The sequence below is a fragment of the Brachionichthys hirsutus genome, chromosome 14, assembly GCF_040956055.1.
Source record: "Brachionichthys hirsutus isolate HB-005 chromosome 14, CSIRO-AGI_Bhir_v1, whole genome shotgun sequence".
NCBI lineage: Eukaryota > Metazoa > Chordata > Actinopteri > Lophiiformes > Brachionichthyidae > Brachionichthys > Brachionichthys hirsutus.
The window spans coordinates 13,038,540-13,055,023 of NC_090910.1; the positions used below are offsets into that span (position 1 = coordinate 13,038,540).

At 52.2% G+C, this 16,484-nt stretch overlaps 3 protein-coding genes across 7 annotated transcripts; 2 read left to right on the top strand and 1 right to left on the bottom strand.

The window, feature by feature from the left end:
* The first annotated feature begins 65 nt into the window (after positions 1-65).
* klhl15 (kelch-like family member 15) lies at positions 66-4,298 on the top strand. Its single transcript, XM_068747867.1, has 8 exons — positions 66-85; positions 172-310; positions 486-674; positions 744-968; positions 2,516-2,677; positions 2,750-2,959; positions 3,022-3,212; positions 3,300-4,298. The coding sequence occupies exons 1-8, from the start codon at positions 66-68 to the stop codon at positions 4,045-4,047; spliced, it is 1,884 nt and encodes a 627-aa protein (XP_068603968.1). The 3' UTR covers positions 4,048-4,298.
* A 3,045-nt stretch (positions 4,299-7,343) lies between these two features.
* Positions 7,344-13,172, top strand: LOC137903735 (MICOS complex subunit MIC26-like). Of its 4 annotated transcripts, none has more exons than XM_068747876.1 (9): positions 7,344-7,534; positions 7,903-8,001; positions 8,358-8,480; positions 8,877-8,909; positions 10,045-10,096; positions 10,305-10,400; positions 11,532-11,623; positions 12,197-12,286; positions 12,876-13,172. In XM_068747876.1, the coding sequence occupies exons 1-9, from the start codon at positions 7,517-7,519 to the stop codon at positions 12,885-12,887; spliced, it is 615 nt and encodes a 204-aa protein (XP_068603977.1). In that variant the 5' UTR covers positions 7,344-7,516; the 3' UTR covers positions 12,888-13,172. The 4 variants fall into 4 exon arrangements, with proteins under 4 accessions (XP_068603977.1, XP_068603976.1, XP_068603980.1 ...); XM_068747875.1 differs by having other exon boundaries at positions 10,042-10,096; positions 12,876-13,170; XM_068747879.1 differs by having other exon boundaries at positions 7,344-7,479; positions 10,042-10,096; positions 12,876-13,168.
* Positions 13,173-13,383: 211 nt separating this feature from the next.
* Positions 13,384-15,228, bottom strand: LOC137903736 (diamine acetyltransferase 1-like). Of its 2 annotated transcripts, none has more exons than XM_068747880.1 (6): positions 14,990-15,228; positions 14,425-14,476; positions 14,235-14,362; positions 13,861-13,957; positions 13,742-13,782; positions 13,384-13,667 (listed from the first exon to the last, which is right to left on the bottom strand). In XM_068747880.1, exons 1-6 carry the CDS (start codon positions 15,050-15,052, stop codon positions 13,491-13,493), a joined length of 558 nt encoding a protein of 185 aa, XP_068603981.1. In that variant the 5' UTR covers positions 15,053-15,228; the 3' UTR covers positions 13,384-13,490. The 2 variants fall into 2 exon arrangements, with proteins under 2 accessions (XP_068603981.1, XP_068603982.1); XM_068747881.1 differs by having other exon boundaries at positions 13,861-13,962; positions 14,282-14,362; positions 14,990-15,226.
* Positions 15,229-16,484: the final 1,256 nt, after the last annotated feature.

Sequence of the window (16,484 nt, forward strand, 5' to 3'; positions counted from 1 at the left end):
TTGACGCTCACAAAGGGGACGCAAGGGGCACTGCCCTCTGATTGGCTCGGACACCCTCCTCTGTCATGCCCGTGGCCAATCAGAAGTGAGTGTGCCGTCGGTGTTTTTTTAATCTTACAGAATGAGTGTGTGTCTGACTCTCACCCCACCTGTCCTCCTTCCTGCCTCCAGGTGTGTGATGTCGGGGGCAGATGTGGAGGTGTACCTGTCCCAGGTGCATGATGGGAGTGTGTCGTCGGGCTTCAGGGCGCTTTATGAAGAGCGTCTGCTGCTGGACGTCACGCTGTTGATAGAGGAGCACCACTTCCAGGTACGCAGCCGAGGAAACGCGCTTCCCGGTGTCGGTACTGGTGTGACGTGTCGTTCCGTCCTGTAGGTGGAAGCACTGAGGGCGTTCTGATGTTCATGTTCAGGAAGCCCGCCCTTGCAGGTAGTCCTGGGTCGGGTTAGGGTGACCTCAGTGCTGTGGTTCTGTGATCCTCCAGGCCCACAAGGCTCTGCTGGCCACCCAGAGCGACTACTTCAGGGTCATGTTCACGGCAGACATGAGGGAGAGGGACCAGGACGAGATCCACATGAAGGGCCTGACGGCCGCCGGCTTCGGGCACGTCCTCCGCTTTATGTACTACGGCTCTCTGGAGCTCAGCATGCCGACGGTCCAGGAGATCCTCCAGGTGAGAGACCCGCCCGCTGACGGGAGCACGGCGGCGGCGTAACGCTCGGTCACCGCTGCGTCCCGGCAGGCGGCCATGTACGTCCAGCTGACGGAGGCGGTGGAGTTCTGCTGCTCCTTCCTGCTGGCTAAGATCTGTCTGGAGAACTGTGCTGAGGTCACGCGCCTCCTGGAGGACTTCAGCGTGGGCGTGGGGGGCGTCCAGGAGCAGCTGGACGGCTTCTTGCTTGACAACTTCGTCCCTCTCATGAGCCGAGCCGACTTCCTGTCCTACCTCGGCCTGGAGAGACTGCAGGTTGGTGTCGTCGCTTCAGAACGTTGGGCCGGGCCGACCTGCTTCCGCCGAGGCCGAAAACACGGACAGAAGCTTGTAGAAACGTTCAGAACTCTTCTGGTTCTGAACGGAACGTTTAAAATCAGCTGGAGACGGAAGGAGAACACATTTCTGCGTTTAGTAGAAGTCTTTTCTGTCGAGCTGTCTGCATCCGATTGGCTGTGAGGAAGAGGAGGGTCTACACCAGGGTCCCCAAACGACGGCCCCCTGAACAAGACCAGACAAAACATGTTATTCCCCTTTTTCAGGGGGGGAGGGGCGGCTTTAGAGCAGCCCAAAAAAAATCACGACTGCACGTTCCCCGCTGCCCCGCCCTCCAAGAAGGTCTGGTCCCAAAAATACAGGAGTACTCTCGAGTTCCACTCGAATAAACTTCATTAGGAATACTGTCACGTATTTTATACAAAACACAAGAAATGGAAGAAGGTAGGAACGGAGGCCTACCGGCAGGTGAGGGTAGGAACGGAGGCCTACCGGCAGGTGAGGGTAGGAACGGAGGCCTACCGGCAGGTGAGGGTAGGAACGGAGGCCTACCGGCAGGTGAGGGTAGGAACGGAGGCCTACCGGCAGGTGAGGGTAGGAACGGAGACCGACCGGCAGGTGAGGGTAGGAACGGAGACCGACCGGCAGGTGAGGGTAGGAACGGAGACCGACCGGCAGGTGAGGGTAGGAACGGAGACCGACCGGCAGGTGAGGGTAGGAACGGAGGCCTACCGGCAGGTGAGGGTAGGAACGGAGACCGACCGGCAGGTGAGGGTAGGAACGGAGACCGACCTGCAGGTGAGGGTAGGAACGGAGACCGACCGGCAGGTGAGGGCAGGAACGGAGACCGACCGGCAGGTGAGGGTAGGAACGGAGATCGACCTGCAGGTGAGGGTAGGAACGGAGACCGACCGGCAGGTGAGGGCAGGAACGGAGGCCGACCGGCAGGTGAGGGTAGGAACGGAGATCGACCGGCAGGTGAGGGTAGGAACGGAGACCGACCGGCAGGTGAGGGCAGGAACGGAGACCGACCGGCAGGTGAGGGTAGGAACGGAGATCGACCTGCAGGTGAGGGTAGGAACGGAGACCGACCGGCAGGTGAGGGCAGGAACGGAGACCGACCGGCAGGTGAGGGTAGGAACGGAGACCGACCGGCAGGTGAGGGCAGGAACGGAGGCCGACCGGCAGGTGAGGGTAGGAACGGAGATCGACCGGCAGGTGAGGGTAGGAACGGAGACCGACCGGCAGGTGAGGGTAGGAACGGAGACCGACCGGCAGGTGAGGGCAGGATCTCCTCCCCGACCTGGAGGTTACTCTCCACCCTTTTCCGGCTGAGGGGCGCTGATTCTCTGCCCCCCTGCGATCATCACGCCTTCTCTCACAAACTGAGAGGGGAACGGCCGTTTCTCCGGCGTTGAACGTGCACGCAGCAGACCTGGGGAGATGCGAGCCGGGGAAGGACGGTGTCGGGTTACCGGCCGCCTGCATGTTATGTGGACTCAGATCCTTCCTCTTCCTTCCTCCAGTCGTATCTGAACAGCGACGCTCTGAGCCGCTTCCCAGAGGTGGAGCTCTACGAAGGCGTCCAGGCGTGGCTGCGGCACGACCGCCGCCGCTGGCGACACACGGACGCCGTTATCCAGTCCATCCGTTTCTGCCTCATGACACCTGCCAATATCTTTGAGAAGGTGACGCCTCTTCCTCTGCATCTGGTCGTGTCTCTCAGGTGATCATCACCGGCCTCCTCTTCCTCTCCACAGGTGAAGACGTCTGAGTTTTACCGGTACTCCCGACAGCTGAGGCAGGAGGTTGACCGGGCGCTGAGCTACTTCCACGACGTCAATCAGCAGCCTCTGGTGGCGACGCGCTGCAACCGCATCCGCTCGGTGCGGCCGCAGACCGCCGTGTTCAGGGGCATGATCGGCCACAGCATGGTCAACAGCAAGATCCTGCTGCTGCAGCGCCCCAAGGTGGGACCGGTCTGGGTCTGAGGCGACGGCCTCTAGCCGTGACTAAGGGTGTGTCTCCTCAGGTGTGGTGGGAGCTGGAGGGCCCTCAGGTGCCCCTGCGACCGGACTGCCTCGCCATCGTTAACAACTTTGCCTTCCTGTTGGGCGGAGAGGAGCTCGGGCCGGACGGAGAGTTTCACGCCTCCTCCAAAGTGTACCGCTACGACCCCAGACAGAACTCGTGGCTACGCATGGCCGACATGTCTGTGCCCAGGTGAGGGGCTGATGCTAGCACCGTAGCTCATGCTAACACGATAGCCTGTTGCGTATTGACGGGTTTCGCTGATGTTTTGTATTGCAGGTCGGAGTTTGCTGTTGGTGTCATCAGCAAGTTTATTTACGCCGTGGCGGGTCGCACTCGGGACGAGACCTTCTATTCCACAGAGCGCTATGACATCACAGAGGACCGCTGGGAGTTTGTGGATCCGTATCCTGTGAACAAGTACGGGCATGAGGGGACGGTCCTTAATGGTAAACTGTACGTCACAGGTGGCATTACCTCTTCCTCCACCTCCAAACAGGTGTGTGTTTTTGATCCTGGACGGGAGGTGGGAGGAGGCGGGGCCGGGAGCTCTGACACACACAGGACACGCGGCGGCCGAGGCCCCCTACCGCCTGGCGGCCACGCCAGCTGCTGGGAGAACAAATCCAAAATGAACTACGCCCGCTGCTTCCACAAAATGATCTCTCACAACGGGAAGCTGTACGTGTTCGGGGGCGTGTGCGTCATCCTGCGAGCCTCCTTTGAGTCGCAGGGGTGTCCGTCCACCGAGGTGTACGACCCCGACGCGGACGAGTGGACCATTCTGGGCTCCATGCCCATCGGCCGCAGCGGCCACGGGGTGGCGGTGCTGGACAGGCAGATCATGGTGCTGGGCGGCCTGTGTTACAACGGCCACTACAGCGACTCCATCCTCACCTTCGACCCCGACGAAAATAAGTGGAAGGAGGACGAGTATCCCAGGATGCCTTGCAAACTGGACGGTCTGCAGGTATGCAGTCTGCACTTCCCAGAGTACGTCCTGGAGCACGTGAGGCGCTGCAGCTGAGGTCAGCTCCTCACGGTGGACGGCTTTAACCCTCTGAGGTCACAGGTGAGCACACGGATCCCATTGGTCTGGAGCCGTGTGGAACCGTCATGTGACCAAAACCTCACCTTCAGTCATGCTCGTAAATGGCTTTACCCAAATCAGGGTGAAAGAGGAGAGTATTACACCGTGTCCAATGAGCGTCCAGGTGTGCTGAGGAAGAGGAGTCGACAGCTGGTGTCCAGACGGCGCCGCTTCACGGCTGGACCCGTCGCCTGCTGCTTTGCGTTTGGACCGGTCCGTCGTCTCCCGAGGCTCGTTGTGCAGAACCGCTCTGGAAGCTACACGAACAAGCTGAATGAAGAAGTCATCCGTAACCCTTTAAACGCCTCACTGTCAGCCCGGCCGACCCCCGACCCCCCGACCCTAACCCTGCCAGGTGCAGAAAACATCACAAACACAGGTGCAACTCGAAAATTAGATTATCGGGAAACGCTTCAAAAAGTTATTCTACTAAATCCAAACTGCATATTCGACAATTTCACGTCAAGTTTGAGTAAATCCCCCCCCCCCCCCCCAAGAACCCAAGCCGCTTGAATCCAGGGCCCGGCGTCTGGACAGAACCCAAGCCGCTTGTCCAGTGTGAAGCGTCCTCAGTCGGCGGTGGATCAGGGTTCATGTCATCTGCTGGTGCCGGTCCACTGGGCTTTATCCGCTCCAAAGTCAACCCGTTTAGAAGATGCTGCTTCCTTTTTTCATCAGAACTCAGCATCCGTGCACAGAATCTGCTGGGTACCGGTTCCGACCTGCTGGTGTCACTGGGAGGATTGGCTAACCAGCTCACCTGAGAAGAACCCTTTACCTGTGGGGTGTTTGACAAGAGGGAGACTCCAGAACCACAATCCAGATGAGCTGAAGGCTGGGCCTCCAGAACTCCTCAGCAGAACCTCAGGCTGGGTTCCTCCACGCCGCTGAGGGGGCGGGACCAACGACTGACGCCTTTTCTTTTGTCACTGATACCAGCTGGAAACCTTAATGATCTAAATTCTAAACAAACATCAAACATGATTTCAGTTTGTCTGAGAAATACTAAATGTATTCTAGTTTCACTGAACTCGATTACGGGAAAGATCAAGCGTTCATGTTTGATCAAATGAAAACACCAACAGAAGCTAAAGCTAAATGTGGTTCAAATGAAACGCGGCGGGATGCGGGTTCCTGCTGTGAGCTAGCCCCGAGCTAGCCCTGAGCTAGCACGGATTATACACACACACGTCCAGCAGGCCCTTTGGATGTTAGCATGATCGGACCTCCATCCTGACCTTCACGCCCTCAAGCCCGGTCGCCTGATGGCCTGTTGTCGCTGCATGCTAGCGTGTATGCAGACATCCATGTTGTTCCAATCGTAGCTTCCAGTGCGCTTCAGCTTCTCTTCCTGCCGGTCGTCCACCAGAGTTGAGCAGCATCACGTGGTACCTGAGGGCTCCGCCTCCATTCACTCATGATGTCATGGTTACAGTGTTATCGCCACAGCCTGCTGTGGTCACGCCCAGCTGGAAGAAAACATTGAACCAAGTGTGGGACTCTTTAACCAAACGCTGACTTCAAGGTGGTGATACCGCAGCCACACCCTCGGTCAGGTGTTCATAGGTGACAGTTCAAAGGATTTGTAAAATAATGATTGATTGCAGTCAGAAAAGATGGATCCGGGTAGATCAGATGATATCAAATGGACCTGACAGGTGAAGTCAGCTCTCAGTGAGTGTTCTTGTTTAGAACCTGTTAGAACCTCCAGGTTCTGGTTCACTGGTCAAGGCAGATGCTTCTGATGGAGAGCTGGCCCTTCCCCCTCTTGCATTGCGAGGAAGCTGTGGGAGGGGCCGTGTGTTTGTGACGTATTATTCGCTGTGCAGTAACAGACGTGGGACTACTGATGATGTCATGGTGTGTTCAGATGCTTCTGTTTGCGTCCGTCCTCAGAGCACTTGCTGATCCGAGAGCAGTTTAAACTGACCACGAGGTGAGTAGTGAGCGCAGGTGAGATGTGAAGGGGCGTGTTGTTCTCTGGGAACAGGTGCATCATCACCAGTAGTGGTCGAAGTACTTAATTTCATTACTTGAGTTAAAGTACACATACTACGAGTGAAATACTACTACAATAAATCTAAAAGTTGCCAAATCAGAAATGTACAGTAACTGCTGTAGAAAATGGTCAAGTACGGAAAGTAAATCATTTAATTTTGTATCTTAAATAAATAAAGATAACACTTCTGAAGACGCGTAATGTATTTTGTTCAGTTCACGCTGGGTTAACTAATCCAGACATGAAGAATGATTACGAAAAGAAGAGATGTAAGTAAAACAGATTTATTTAGATCTTGCCCATCACCAATCAGAATACTTCACCCAGTTCGAATCTTGTTCAACAAAATGCGAAAAAAAACTCTGACGGTGGTAAAAAAAACTATTCACCACCACAGCGACGGTTACAGCTAATACCTACATCCATGAGTAGCAGCGGCTACAGCTAATAGCCGTATCCATGAGTAGCAGCGGCTACAGCTAATAGCTACATTCATGAGTAGCAGCGGCTACAGCTAATAGCCATATCCATGAGTAGCAGCGGCTACAGCTAATAGCTACATTCATGAGTAGCAGCGGCTACAGCTAATAGCCACATTCATGAGTAGCAGCGGCTACAGCTAATACCTACATCCATGAGTAGCAGCGGCTACAGCTAATAGCCACATCCATGAGTAGCAGCGGCTACAGCTAATAGCCATATCCATGAGTAGCAGCGGCTACAGCTAATAGCTACATTCATGAGTAGCAGCGGCTACAGCTAATACCTACATTCATGAGTAGCAGCGGCTACAGCTAATAGCCACATCCATGAGTAGCAGCGGCTACAGCTAATAGCCACATCCATGAGTAGCAGCGGCTACAGCTAATAGCCACATTCATGAGTAGCAGCGGCTGCAGCTAATACCTACATCCATGAGTAGCAGCGGCTACAGCTAATAGCCACATCCATGAGTAGCAGCGGCTACAGCTAATAGCCACATCCATGAGTAGCAGCGGCTACAGCTAATAGCCATATCCATGAGTAGCAGCGGCTACAGCTAATAGCTACATTCATGAGTAGCAGCGGCTACAGCTAATACCTACATTCATGAGTAGCAGCGGCTACAGCTAATACCTACATTCATGAGTAGCAGCGGCTACAGCTAATAGCCACATCCATGAGTAGCAGCGGCTACAGCTAGCGCCGGATGCCAGACGGCAACACTTCCGGTTGACAATCCGCGTCCGGGTTAGGCAGCTTGTTTCACTAGTGAAATTGATTACAGTGTTATTGTTATTGATCTCCTACAGCTACAGTTATAATTGTATGTCGTTTGGTCGGCCTTCAATTCGCAGTAAAGCGCATGGTCCCCTTTATTTTTGAGTCCTGTGAGTTGCCGTAGAAAAGGAAGTAACTCGGGAAAACATGTTATACGTTAAAGTGGTAACTATGCTTAATGTTCTACAGCTAATTTCACTCCGCACGCTGAGCTTTATTCAATCAGTGCCTTTCCCAAACTTGATAAATAATAATGATTTACGAAAGTATTTAAATGTAACACCAAAGATCCAACGTTGGTAAATCTGTCAGTAGCTAACGTTAGCAATTGTCGCGTCTGTTACGTAACGAGGGTGTCGCTAATACTGTCTTTCTGTAAGAGCACGTGACTTCAAAGGTGTGTTTCGTTTACCCGTAGAGTGTTTATGCGGTCAGGATTCAGCATTTCACCTGACAGCTCCGCCTCGTCAGCGCTCTAGTGTTAAGCTTTAGCCGTTAGCTGCTAGCCTGTTTTGTGCCGATGTCGCCGCCAGGTGTCGCTGTGCGCCGCTACTCCAGCTGTGATGGGTCTATTAAGCTGCTCGGTGCGGGCTGAGGAGAAAAGGTCACGGGCTGCTCTGAACATTGATCAGGTCAGTTCATCAATCACCTGGATCGGGTATCGGAATGCTAATCCAGTTTAATCCTGAGTGAGGTTATTATGGTATGTGGGGGACCTATAGTCCTCTGGTTAGTCTGTATATTAAACATGTAATATATTACCGGTAATTAAAATGTTAACAGTTATGATATATTATTGATCCGTCATCAGTAGACACGGTGTCATCGATACATTCTTTCACAATATAATAATTTTCTAGAACTAAATCCTTGCCTGTTGTAGCATTTCTCAGCCCAAGAAGAATATCAAAGTGATTGAGAGAGAGAGAGAGAGAGAGAGAGAGAGAGAGAATGAAAATGAATCCTGTTGACTGTCTGCTGTGTTTAGCTACCGTCGCTGTACAGCCCACCTGAAGCAGAGACTCAGTACGTGGCGCCGGAGGCGGGGCAGCTGGAGGAGAGCCTGGCATCTCTGAGGAAATGGGCGGAACCATATGCAGATCAGTGCCAGGTGTGTTCAGGTGATCCTCCCCATGATAGGACAGCAATCCATTTGTTTTGTTGAATATCTCCAAAGCTTCATGCTGGACTTTAAAGTGTCTGCTCAACATTCTGTCTGCCGTCGGGTTGTGGGGGTGGAGCCTATCCCAGCTAACCTTAGGCAGGAGGCGGGGTTTACACTGTGCTTACGTCTCAAGGATCTTTGAGGCTTCATCGCGTTCAGGCAACTTGGACTTTTAACGGCGAAGATAAAAGCTCCCGACTTTGACTGTAATCAGCCCTCATGTCTTTGTCTGATTATTATGTAATAATCAGATTATATATATATAATCTGATTATTGATTGGTGTACAATATTGATAAAATAGAGCACAACTGAATGATTCATCTTTTTATCTTTTGGGCAGCACATGGGTCAAACTGCACAACAGAAGCTCGAGGTGAGTAGAAATCCTTCAAGGGGGCCGAGTCACATTCTGGTTACCATTAGTTACATTAGCGTTAGCATGACACTAGCTTAAGGGTGCGTTCCCACTGCACCAAGAGGACTCGGTTCCTTTGGGAGCAAATTCCTGCGTTCCCACTGATTTCTTCACGGAACGAACTTTCTGAGCAGCGTCGCGTGGCTGAAAGGGGCGCTCGCCGATTGGACAGAGTAGACGGGGAAGTCCCGCCCTCTCCCGTGTTTGTTTTTTGAGTGCGCTTTACGGCTGCTGCTCATTCACGGAGGGAATCTCATTTAGTTCTGGCCTAAATCATAAATGTTACACAACGCTAGTCGTTTTTAACAAACACAAAGTCGCTGGGATCAATAAAGTCTCCGGATCGGTTCAGAACAACGGAATGAAACGCTATCGCTGCTGAACAGCTGACTCTCCGCTCCGCAGCCGTGGAGCTGCTGAACAAAAGATTAAAGTACTAGAACGGACCCGTGTTCTTAAAGGTCCCGTGTTCTTAAAGGACCCGTGTTCTTAAAGGACCCGTGTTCTTAAAGGACCCGTGTTCTTAAAGCCCTTGGAATTTTTTTTAATTAAACTACGTTCGTGGCACGCGCAGCTTTGTGTTACCATGGTAACCGGTGAGCTGACTCTTTTAACACACACTAAAACATTTTTGCCAGAACATTACCACCAAAAATACAGGTAGAGACAGGTAGAGCGTGGACGAGTGGAGCGCTGCCATCACGGTGCTACGCGGGACTGGCCGGATGGTTTTTGGCTTCTAATGACCCAAAACCACCAAGTTCAGTGGAGAAACATGGAAAAGTGAGTTTTTCATGATATTTAACCCTTTACTCCGGATAGTGAGGCACACCTGGGCTGTCATTACGGTCGCAGCGCCAGCACCACCTGCTGGTCAAAATCGGTCTGTTTGACCGGAGCACCGGCGCCGGTTCCCGTAGCACCGGGCACAGACAGAGGGTTAAGCCTGAGATGGACTCGGAGGATCATTAGAATGAAGGCGTGGCCGACAGAGGTCCATTCAGTAACACACGTTAGCCAGATCAATGAGGGCAGCGTTGACATGACCGTTTCCTCTTTTGTCTCTGCCTGCTGGTGACCTCTGGAACAGCAGGTGTACCGGACTGTGGAGCCCACAGTGGACTGGTCCATATCAGCACTCTCAGGTGAGTCCTGGAGGGAGGGGCGTTAGCGGTGGTGTCTCTTCCCAGTACAAACTGGTCCAAGTCATATGAGAAGGAAGCCTGGAGTCTGGTGGGACCACGGGACAGTTCCCACTCCGCCCCAGTCCATCTGAAATGAGCTCAGGTCCAGTGAGGGTGGTGGACCTTGTCGTATCCGGTTTCCTCTTTGCTTACCTGATTTATTTTCCAGGTGCTTGCCAGTTCCTCAAGGAGCCTCCTCGGGGCCTCTCCTCCAGCGTGGCCTTGGTGGGCTTCTCTGGACTCCTGGGACTCTACCTGGCCAAAGGTAAGCTGCTTCTCTGACATTCAGACCGGCTGCCTCTGACAGAACACACTTCCTGTTCTTCAAAGGCCCAGATGAAATGTCCTACACGAGGGTTTGGTTGGTGCACGGAGGCAGAACCACTTCGGGTCGTCTCGTCCAGCACCAAACTGGTGTTTGGTGGATTGATTGATTGATTGATCAATGATTGAAGACATTTGTTTGTGTGCACTAAGCTGCACGAGGACTCAGATGTAAATGAGCTACGTGCTAGCGCGCGCATTGAGCTACGTGCTAGCTCGCGTATTGAGCTACGTGCTAGCGCGCGTATTGAGCTACGTGCTAGCGCGCGTATTGAGCTACGTGCTAGCTCGCGTATTGAGCTACGTGCTAGCGTGCGTATTGAGCTACGTGCTAGCGCGCGTATTGAGCTACGTGCTAGCGCGCGTATTGAGCTACGTGCTAGCGCGCGTATTGAGCTACGTGCTAGCTCGCGTATTGAGCTACGTGCTAGCGCGCGTATTGAGCTACGTGCTAGCTCGCGTATTGAGCTACGTGCTAGCGCGCGTATTGAGCTACGTGCTAGCTCGCGTATTGAGCTACGTGCTAGCGTGCGTATTGAGCTACGTGCTAGCGTGCGTATTGAGCTACGTGCTAGCGTGCGTATTGAGCTACGTGCTAGCGTGCGTATTTAGCTACGTGCTAGCGTGCGTATTGAGCTACGTGCTAGCGCGCGTACTGAGCTACGTGCTAGCGTGCGTATTGAGCTACGTGTTAGCTCGCGTATTGAGCTACGTGCTAGCGTGCGTATTTAGCTACGTGCTAGCGCGCGTACTGAGCTACGTGCTAGCGCGCGTACTGAGCTACGTGCTAGCGCGCGTACTGAGCTACGTGCTAGCTCAGCAGCAGCTGAACAAACCGTTACCTTCATAGACTGACCCAGAAGGTCTGAGATGCTGTTCTGTGGAACCGTGAGAGCAGACGGGACCTTTTGGGTCAGCGGTATGTCGGGTGTCTGTTGAACTGTCTGATTTGGTTATTAATCACGGATCAATAGTATCAGCGAGCCTGACATATGAGGGAGGAGGAAATGATCAAACAAACAGGTGACAGGATGTACATGCCTGTCTTCCCCTCTACCTGTCTGTCTGCCAGGTGGCAGGGTGAAGCGCCTGCTGTTTCCCGCTGGACTCGTGTCTGTGACGGCCTCCATGCTTTACCCTCAGCGGGCGGCGGCTCTCCTCCAGGTGAGTGGCGTCCTGTCAGGTAGCTCTCTGTGAGTTCTGGTCCGTGGGCAGCTGCTCCTTCGGCTCAGACACCTGTGTGGATGAAACGAGGAGAGTCGAGTCTCACCTCACCTCACGTTCTGCACTGAAGTCCTCCGGATCAAAGCCCTCTGGGCGGGGCTGCTGGCTGCATCACTGCGACCCCGCCCCAGGAAGGCTGGTTGTTTCCTGGCTGGGACTCTGATTCACAGCGTTTTATTTAGAAAGGGCCTGAACCTCCTGCGTACATCCTGTTTACGCTCGCCCATCGACAAGTGTTGGTTTAACACAGGTTTCAAACCGGTCCGGTGGAGGGCCGAGACGCTCCAGGTCTTCCTTCCAGCCGGCTACTGAAGCAGGTGATTGTAATTATCAGCACCTCCGATTTGAGGGAAGGAACTCATGAGTGAGATCAGCTGCTGGAGAGACGGTTGGAAAGAAAACCTGGAGTGTCTCGGCCCTCTGCTGGACAGGTTTGAGACATGTGGTTTAACACCAAACTGATAAGACCTTTGTTTCCTGACATTAACATCTGTGACGTCACCTTGTTTCCAGGTGAGTCGGGACTCTGTGTACACCTGGGCCCAGCGGGGCTCCGTCACCATGGAGACTCTGTGGGAGGAGTCACCATTTGGTAAAAAGAAAGTGAGTCCATTTGTTTTTCCAAAGTACTCGACCTTACTTACAGTACAGGTTACACCTGTACAGGGGGGGGCGTCGACCATCCGGGACTCGTCTTATAATACGAGATAGATCATTTAACATAATCGTTTATTGTATAATGTTTAACACTTTTTACACAACCGAATTCTGTTTACCCCCAGGCCCCTTGAAACAGCCACCCACACACCGCATGCTCTGGGGCCCCTCTGCATGCGGAGCCTTGCTCAAGGGCACCTCGGCAGTGCTCTGAGGCTAAAACTGGCCCCTCTCCAGCCACCAGCTCACTTTCCTCGTTTTGTCTGGGCTGGGACTCGAACCGGTGACCCGGTGGACTCTCCGCTTCCCGGCCCAAGCCCAATCAGATCAATAAATGGAAGAGCCGAGAGCCAGATTAATGGCTTCACTCAGCGACCCGATTGGATGACATTTGCTCGTTGTTCATCCCATTACCCGTCAGGGTTGGGGTTACGCCCACCTGGCGTATCTATTGGTTTGTAATGATCCACGCTGATTGATCGATGTGGTGTCCAGCTCAAACGGTGTGTGTGTGTGTGTGTGTGTGTCGCTGCAGAAGAAAGAATGAGCCGAGATGATGGGACACCTGTCCATTCTGAAGACGACACCTGAGCAGGCTCCCAGATGCCTCCGCCTCACCTCCCCCTCTGGTGTCAGAAGTGAATAATCAATAGAGCTATTGATGTGATCCTTACTGGGAAATGATTTAAAATAAAGCAGCGATTCTGAAAACTCTGGGATACCGGGGCGAAGTGATCCAATCTATTCGTAGCTAGCGGACGAACTTCCCACTTTCCACTCCCGTTGTCGTCGGCAACACGAGCAGAAGCACTTCTGCCTCTTCATGCTGACCTGATGGGGGCGCTCATTCTAGTTTACTGAACACTGCGTGGAATAACACATTTTATTTATAGAGCGCTCTTCTGTAAGCGTGAAGGAGCGTCCGGGTTCCCAGCTCTGGACCCCCAGTCCAGGTTCTGGTAGCTCTGTCGCACACAGTAACTGGACTTGAGGGACAAGCTGAAGTTCACCGATCTGCAGCTGAAGATTGATTTTTGTCCCAGTAACGTGATCAGCTGTTTATTGACACATGATTGATCAACAGAAACATGACAAGTTGCTGTTAAAGTTTCAAAGTGAAGCCAGAATCCATCTCCGGGTTCATCCTCCCTCACTCCTCAGCCGGAGCCGCCATCTTGACCAGGCTGTCCTTATCGAACCTGAAGAGCCTCCAGCCCTCCTCCTGGGAGAGATCCTCGGCCCCCCGTCGCTTGTAGAACTGGATGGAGGGCTCGTTGTTCTCTGCCACGACGAACATCATGCCGGAGCAGCGCATCGTGATCGCCAGCTGGAAGGAACACGACATCACGGTCGGCTCTGATCCACCAAACCCCACCCCCAATCATTTAGAGACGGACTCACGTCGCTGAGGTGACGCAGCAGCCTGGAACCGAGGCCCAGACCTGGACATCAGAACAACATCTGCATCAAAGTGGTCTCCGGCCCGGTTTAAGGGGAGACACGACCAGAATCAGTCCTACCTCTGTACTGCTCCATCACGTAGAACTCCTCCAGGTAGAGCTGTTTGCCGACCCACGGGTCATAGGTGAAGTAGTACATGGCGAAGCCCACCACCGGCTGACCTGCAGACAATCGCACGACGTCACCCGCTGCTGAACGACCGCCATTCGCTGTAGTACTCTTTAAATACTGCAGTACATCTGCAGCAGTGTTAGATTTGTTTTAGAAGACTAAGGGGAGACATAGAAACGGCCCAGAACCAGAACCAGAATCAGAACCAGACCATGTCAGAGGGTTCAGACTAGACGTGCTACATCAACAGTAACGACAGTAATAAATGCTAGCTGCAGCGCTACGCTGCGGCCTACGCCCTAGCATAGACGCCAGGTGTGACCTGACCTTTGACCTGCATGAGTTCTGTGGCGGTGTGGTGGTTCGTACCATCAGTCCTCCTCTCTCCTTGGATTTCAGCGATGATGCAGTGATAAAACGGCGTGTCACCGAATCCGTCCTCCAGAAGTTCTAGAGGAGAGCAGGCATCAGCGCGGGTTGCACACCTGTAATCCGGACGCAGAAAAGCTCACCTTTTTCTGTCAGCATCACCTGCTTCTCCATGTCTTCATATTTGGCAAGGTCCTGTTTAGCAAAATAGAGACAGATTTATCAGAATACCATATAAGGAGTGTTCAGGCATCCCTCCAGGCTTTGACTGTAGGGACTCAAAACTTTTCAAACAATTTCACTTTGTCAACTCGATATTAACAGTTTATTTTAAATATGAAATTACGTTAATGTTTCATTTACAAATGTCTGTGGTAAACATCTGCGTCTCATGTGATGTTTTGCAAACACAGTTTATTTTTATTGAAATAAACCTATGAAAACAATTCGACTTTATAAGTACGTAATTGTGACGTCACGTCGAATGGCCACATTTGGAAAACAGGATATGAGTCATGTGACTGAACAAAGCCAACCACACTCGTCTGCCACCATCCGACGTCCCTACGTGACGTCAACGCGTCCTGGGCCAGTGTTGGTAGTGGGTCAAGACTAACAACGATTAGCCCGCTAGCTCGTCTCGGAACGACTGGTGTGTCTGGAGCCGTCGGCCTCCGGTTCCGGTTCCGGTTCCGGCTCGACACCCACCTTCACCAGTCGTAGAATGTCGGAAACGTCCCTGGGTTCCGCTTTCCGCAGTATAAAGTCCATTTTCTCCGTTTGCTCTTCTTCCCTCTCGGTACCAGGCCTCTGTATGTGAAGTGAAAGATTAGATGTTTCTTCATTCGCCTCGGAGCAGCTCGTTCCCCGCAGTCAGCCTCGGATCCGGACGAGCATCCGGTAGTCGCGACCCTCGGCTGGGCTAGCGCCGCTCAAATGGCCGCTCCTTGTTTACAACGCTCCGTTTATACTCGCCGTCCGCTGGACGACGATTGGTCAGTTGCGTCAGCGCTCATATTTCCGACCAACCACTGAAATCCTTTTCTTCGTGCTATCCAATCGGACAACGAGGGCGGGGCGTCTGCTTGGAGCCGGTCTTTGTTTTCATGAAGGGAAAGCTGTTTGTGTCCTTTGGGCTTTTTAGAAATGCTCCTCTGAGACAGGATGTGTGACTGTACTTGTACTGTAATACATGCTACCTGTACTTGTACTGTAATACATGCTACTGTGTGACTGTATTTGTACTGTAATACATTCTACTGTTTGACTGTACTTGTACTGTAATACATGCTACCTGTACTTGTACTGTAATACATGCTACTGTGTGACTGTATTTGTACTGTAATACATGCTACCTGTACTTGTACTGTAATACATGCTACTGTGTGACTGTATTTGTACTGTAATACATGCTACCTGTACTTGTACTGTAATACATGCTACCTGTACTTGTACTGTAATACATGCTACTGTGTGACTGTATTTGTACTGTAATACATTCTACTGTTTGACTGTACTTGTACTGTAATACATGCTACCTGTACTTGTACTGTAATACATGCTACTGTGTGACTGTATTTGTACTGTAATACATGCTACCTGTACTTGTACTGTAATACATGCTACTGTGTGACTGTATTTGTACTGTAATACATGCTACTGTTTGACTGTACTTGTACTGTAATACATGCTTTTTTTTCTCCTTCTACACCTTGTCTGCATTCGTGCTCCACAGTGACGTACATAACGTCAGTCACTGCTAGAGTTCTATGCTTTTTATTCTTATAGTGATTGTGACCGTCACCTGCCCTCTTGGCAGCCTAGCCTATTCCTATTTTATTGGTTTTATTACCTGCTTACCGCCGTAGAGGGCTGTGCACACCGCAGTGAACACACAACATGGACAAACACAAAGTGACAAATACACAGTGTTCTGAGGAGAGAGTGCAACGGATTTATTTGTGCCCCTTAATTCTACCCCTTCCATCCAATCATCACCAAGAGTTGTCCCAATACACCAGGTTCACATCAGCCTCTAGAGGAAAGTCTGGATCACCAAGTTCTCAGATCTGAGGAAAAAGAGAGAGAGCTTAGTGAGAGCCACAAACACTGACCAAGAGATCTGTGGGCGGGGTTGACTCTCTAAACGAGTTTTGATAGGTGCTGGAGTGGTGGATCTGGCATGCGTGAAACCTCCACCTAA

Excerpts from the sequence above, each read along its gene's own strand:
- klhl15 (XM_068747867.1), top strand. The coding sequence starts at position 66 with ATGCCCGTGGCCAATCAGAA. Across the intron at positions 86-171 it reads ATGCCCGTGGCCAATCAGAA|GTGTGTGATGTCGGGGGCAG; the intron begins GTGAGTGTGCCG and ends TCCTGCCTCCAG. Across the intron at positions 2,960-3,021 it reads TGCTGCTGCAGCGCCCCAAG|GTGTGGTGGGAGCTGGAGGG; the intron begins GTGGGACCGGTC and ends GTGTCTCCTCAG.
- LOC137903735 (XM_068747875.1), top strand. Across the intron at positions 8,481-8,876 it reads CATATGCAGATCAGTGCCAG|CACATGGGTCAAACTGCACA; the intron begins GTGTGTTCAGGT and ends TCTTTTGGGCAG. Across the intron at positions 11,624-12,196 it reads GGGCGGCGGCTCTCCTCCAG|GTGAGTCGGGACTCTGTGTA; the intron begins GTGAGTGGCGTC and ends CCTTGTTTCCAG.
- LOC137903736 (XM_068747880.1), bottom strand. The coding sequence starts at position 15,052 with ATGGACTTTATACTGCGGAAAGCGGAACCCAGGGACGTTTCCGACATT. Across the intron at positions 14,363-14,424 it reads GGTGATGCTGACAGAAAAAG|AACTTCTGGAGGACGGATTC; the intron begins GTGAGCTTTTCT and ends GCTCTCCTCTAG. Across the intron at positions 13,668-13,741 it reads TGCTGCGTCACCTCAGCGAC|CTGGCGATCACGATGCGCTG; the intron begins GTGAGTCCGTCT and ends TGTTCCTTCCAG.